Consider the following 2,406-nt stretch of genomic DNA (forward strand, 5'->3'; position numbering starts at 1 on the left):
GGCGCCCCGCTCCGCTGCCCTCCGCAGCCTCGGGGGCAAGGGCGAGGCCCAAGAAGCAGCAGGCCACCCATGGCCGAGCCGGAGGCCGTGGCGGACGACCTGGACGCCCTCATCGACGACCTGGACTACCTCCCGGGCCACTTCGATGGAGATGCAGCTGAACTTCGAGCCCCGCTCGCCCGCCTCGCTGCGCGCCCGGGACCTGAAGCTGCAGGGGGAGGGCCTGCGGCAGGAGCTCGAGCTGGCGGCCGCCCCGCAGCGCCCCGCCGTGCGTCACCTCTTGGGCGCCTTCGCCTTCTACCTGGAGGAGCTGGACGAGGCCCGCGAGCGCTTCCTCGAGGTGGCCCGCGAGGACCCGGGCAACCTCAACGCCTGGGCCAATCTGGCGCACGTGTACGGAAGGCTGGGCCAGGAGGAGGAAGAGGAGGCATGCGCCGCGCGGCTGGCCGTCCTCATGGGCCTGGCGGCGGACCCCGAGGCCGCCGGGGACCCCCAGCTCCGCGCGGCTCGCTGCCTGGCAGAGCAGGGCTATGCGCACGGCTTCGACGTTGGCTGCGCCAGCCCGGAGGAGCGCGCGCGGGTGCTGGAGGCGGGCATCGCACTCTACGACAAGGCGCTGGGCTACGGGCAGCAGGTGGGTGACCGCGCCCAGCTGGGAGGGCTGTAGTCACGATCCTTTCCATGTGCAGAGAATCCCTTGCACCTGAGACTCTCCCTCAACCCTGGAATACACTTCGGCCCCCAGAATAACTTTCCAATGTGCATCCCCCCTCCCGTCCCTGACCAGGCCCTTAGCTTTTCTCTCCTGGGCTAGGGGGTGGACCCGCTTCCTAACCGGCTGCCTGCCTACTGTCTCTTGCGGCAGTACTGCAAACCCAACCTGGCAACTCACCCCTCTTACCTTGCTCCTCCCAGCAAGTACCTGTCCTGTGCCTGTGCACACCCGCCTAAAAGGCACAACCAGACATCCCGCTAGAAACTCGAGCAGCATTCCTACCTCCTCTCTCCCGCTCACCCCCTTTCTCCATCCATTCAGACCCCAAATCTTGTCCATGCCACCTCCTCATCTCTCTAAGTCTCTCCACTCCTCTGCCAGCCCAGCGTCCATAATTTCCCACCTGCACCAGGGCAGTTGCCGTCCTCCTTCTGGGTTCCTGCCCTCCAGCTTGACCCCTCGCCTCATCCCCCACTCTGCTGCCAGTGTCCTGTTGTTCCATCTTGTTGGCTATATTAGTCTGCTTCTGTTGCTTATAACAAAATACTAGGAATTGGGTAATTTGTAAGAAAATGAAATTTATTGCTTACAATTTCTGAGGCTAGGAAGTTTAAGTCCAGGGACCATGTCTGGTGAGGGTCTTGGTGGTGGTGACAGTGACAGCAGAGTATCACATTGTGAAAATGGTGGAGCAGAGAGAGACTAACCTCCTCATTCACTGTCCTTTTAAAGTCCTCCAAACCACACCCCTGACCACCATTATTAATCCATTCACTACTGCACAGTCCTACAATCCAATCACCTCCTCAAGGCCCCACCTTTCAATTACCAAAATAGGATTTCCCACCCTCAACAGTTACAATGGAGATTAAGTTTGGGGAGACATTCAACCCTAGGCACTGGCCATGTCCCTCAGTGGCTTACAACCCCCTAGTGGCCCACCACCACCTGACAGCTAAATCCTGGGCTCCTTGGTGGGCATTTGAGGCCCTCCATGATGTACTGCTGTGCCTTTCCTCTGCCACGTTCCCCCTTCCAAGCCAGGCTTTGACACATCCCACTTCCCCTTGTTCCCCGTGATCCAGGTCTCCTTCCAGCTCATCTTGTCCCTTTCTCAGCCTCTTCCTGGGATGCCCTTCTGTCCCTCCTTTACTTGAAAGGTGCTCTTCAGCCTTGGGTGTGTCTCAGACATCACTCTTCTAGGAAGCCTCCACTCACTTCTCCAGCAGGGTCACAATGCCTCCTTCAGGCTCCCATAGCACTGTTCATGCTGTCTGTTTACAAGTCTGTCTCTCCAACTCAACCTGGAAGTCTTTGAGAGTGGGGATGATGTCTGTTTGGTTTACCACTGTAAACCCAATGGCACAGCACCTGGCATATAGTGGCACTCAATAAATGTATCTTGAATGGATGTACATAGCATAGGGTCTGGCACTAAGTAGATAAATACTAGGTATATTATTTAGCTATTGCCGCATAACAGATACTCCCAAAACTCAGCAGCTTAAATCAGTAAGCATTTATCACACAGTTGTTATGGGTCAGGAATCTAGGCATGGCTTAGCTCAGTGCCTCTGGGCTGTGGTCTCATCTGAAGGCTCACCTGACTGGGGGAGGATCTGCTTCCAGGTCACTCACATGGCTGTTGGCAGGATTCAGTTCCTCACTGGCAGCTGGTCAGAGGCCAGATC

The 2,406-nt window shown here is 57.4% G+C and overlaps 1 protein-coding gene across 1 annotated transcript; it reads left to right on the forward strand.

Moving 5' to 3' along the window:
- Window positions 1–69: 69 nt before the first annotated feature.
- On the forward strand, window positions 70–976 carry TTC22 (tetratricopeptide repeat domain 22). Its single transcript, XM_008570151.1, is given in 3 exon segments — window positions 70–143; window positions 145–634; window positions 815–976. Coding segments are annotated over 3 exon segments (726 nt in total).
- The last annotated feature ends 1,430 nt before the right edge of the window (window positions 977–2,406 follow it).

The sequence above is a fragment of the Galeopterus variegatus genome, unplaced genomic scaffold, assembly GCF_000696425.1.
Source record: "Galeopterus variegatus unplaced genomic scaffold, G_variegatus-3.0.2 Scaffold575, whole genome shotgun sequence".
In the NCBI taxonomy this organism is placed as follows: Eukaryota; Metazoa; Chordata; class Mammalia; order Dermoptera; family Cynocephalidae; genus Galeopterus; species Galeopterus variegatus.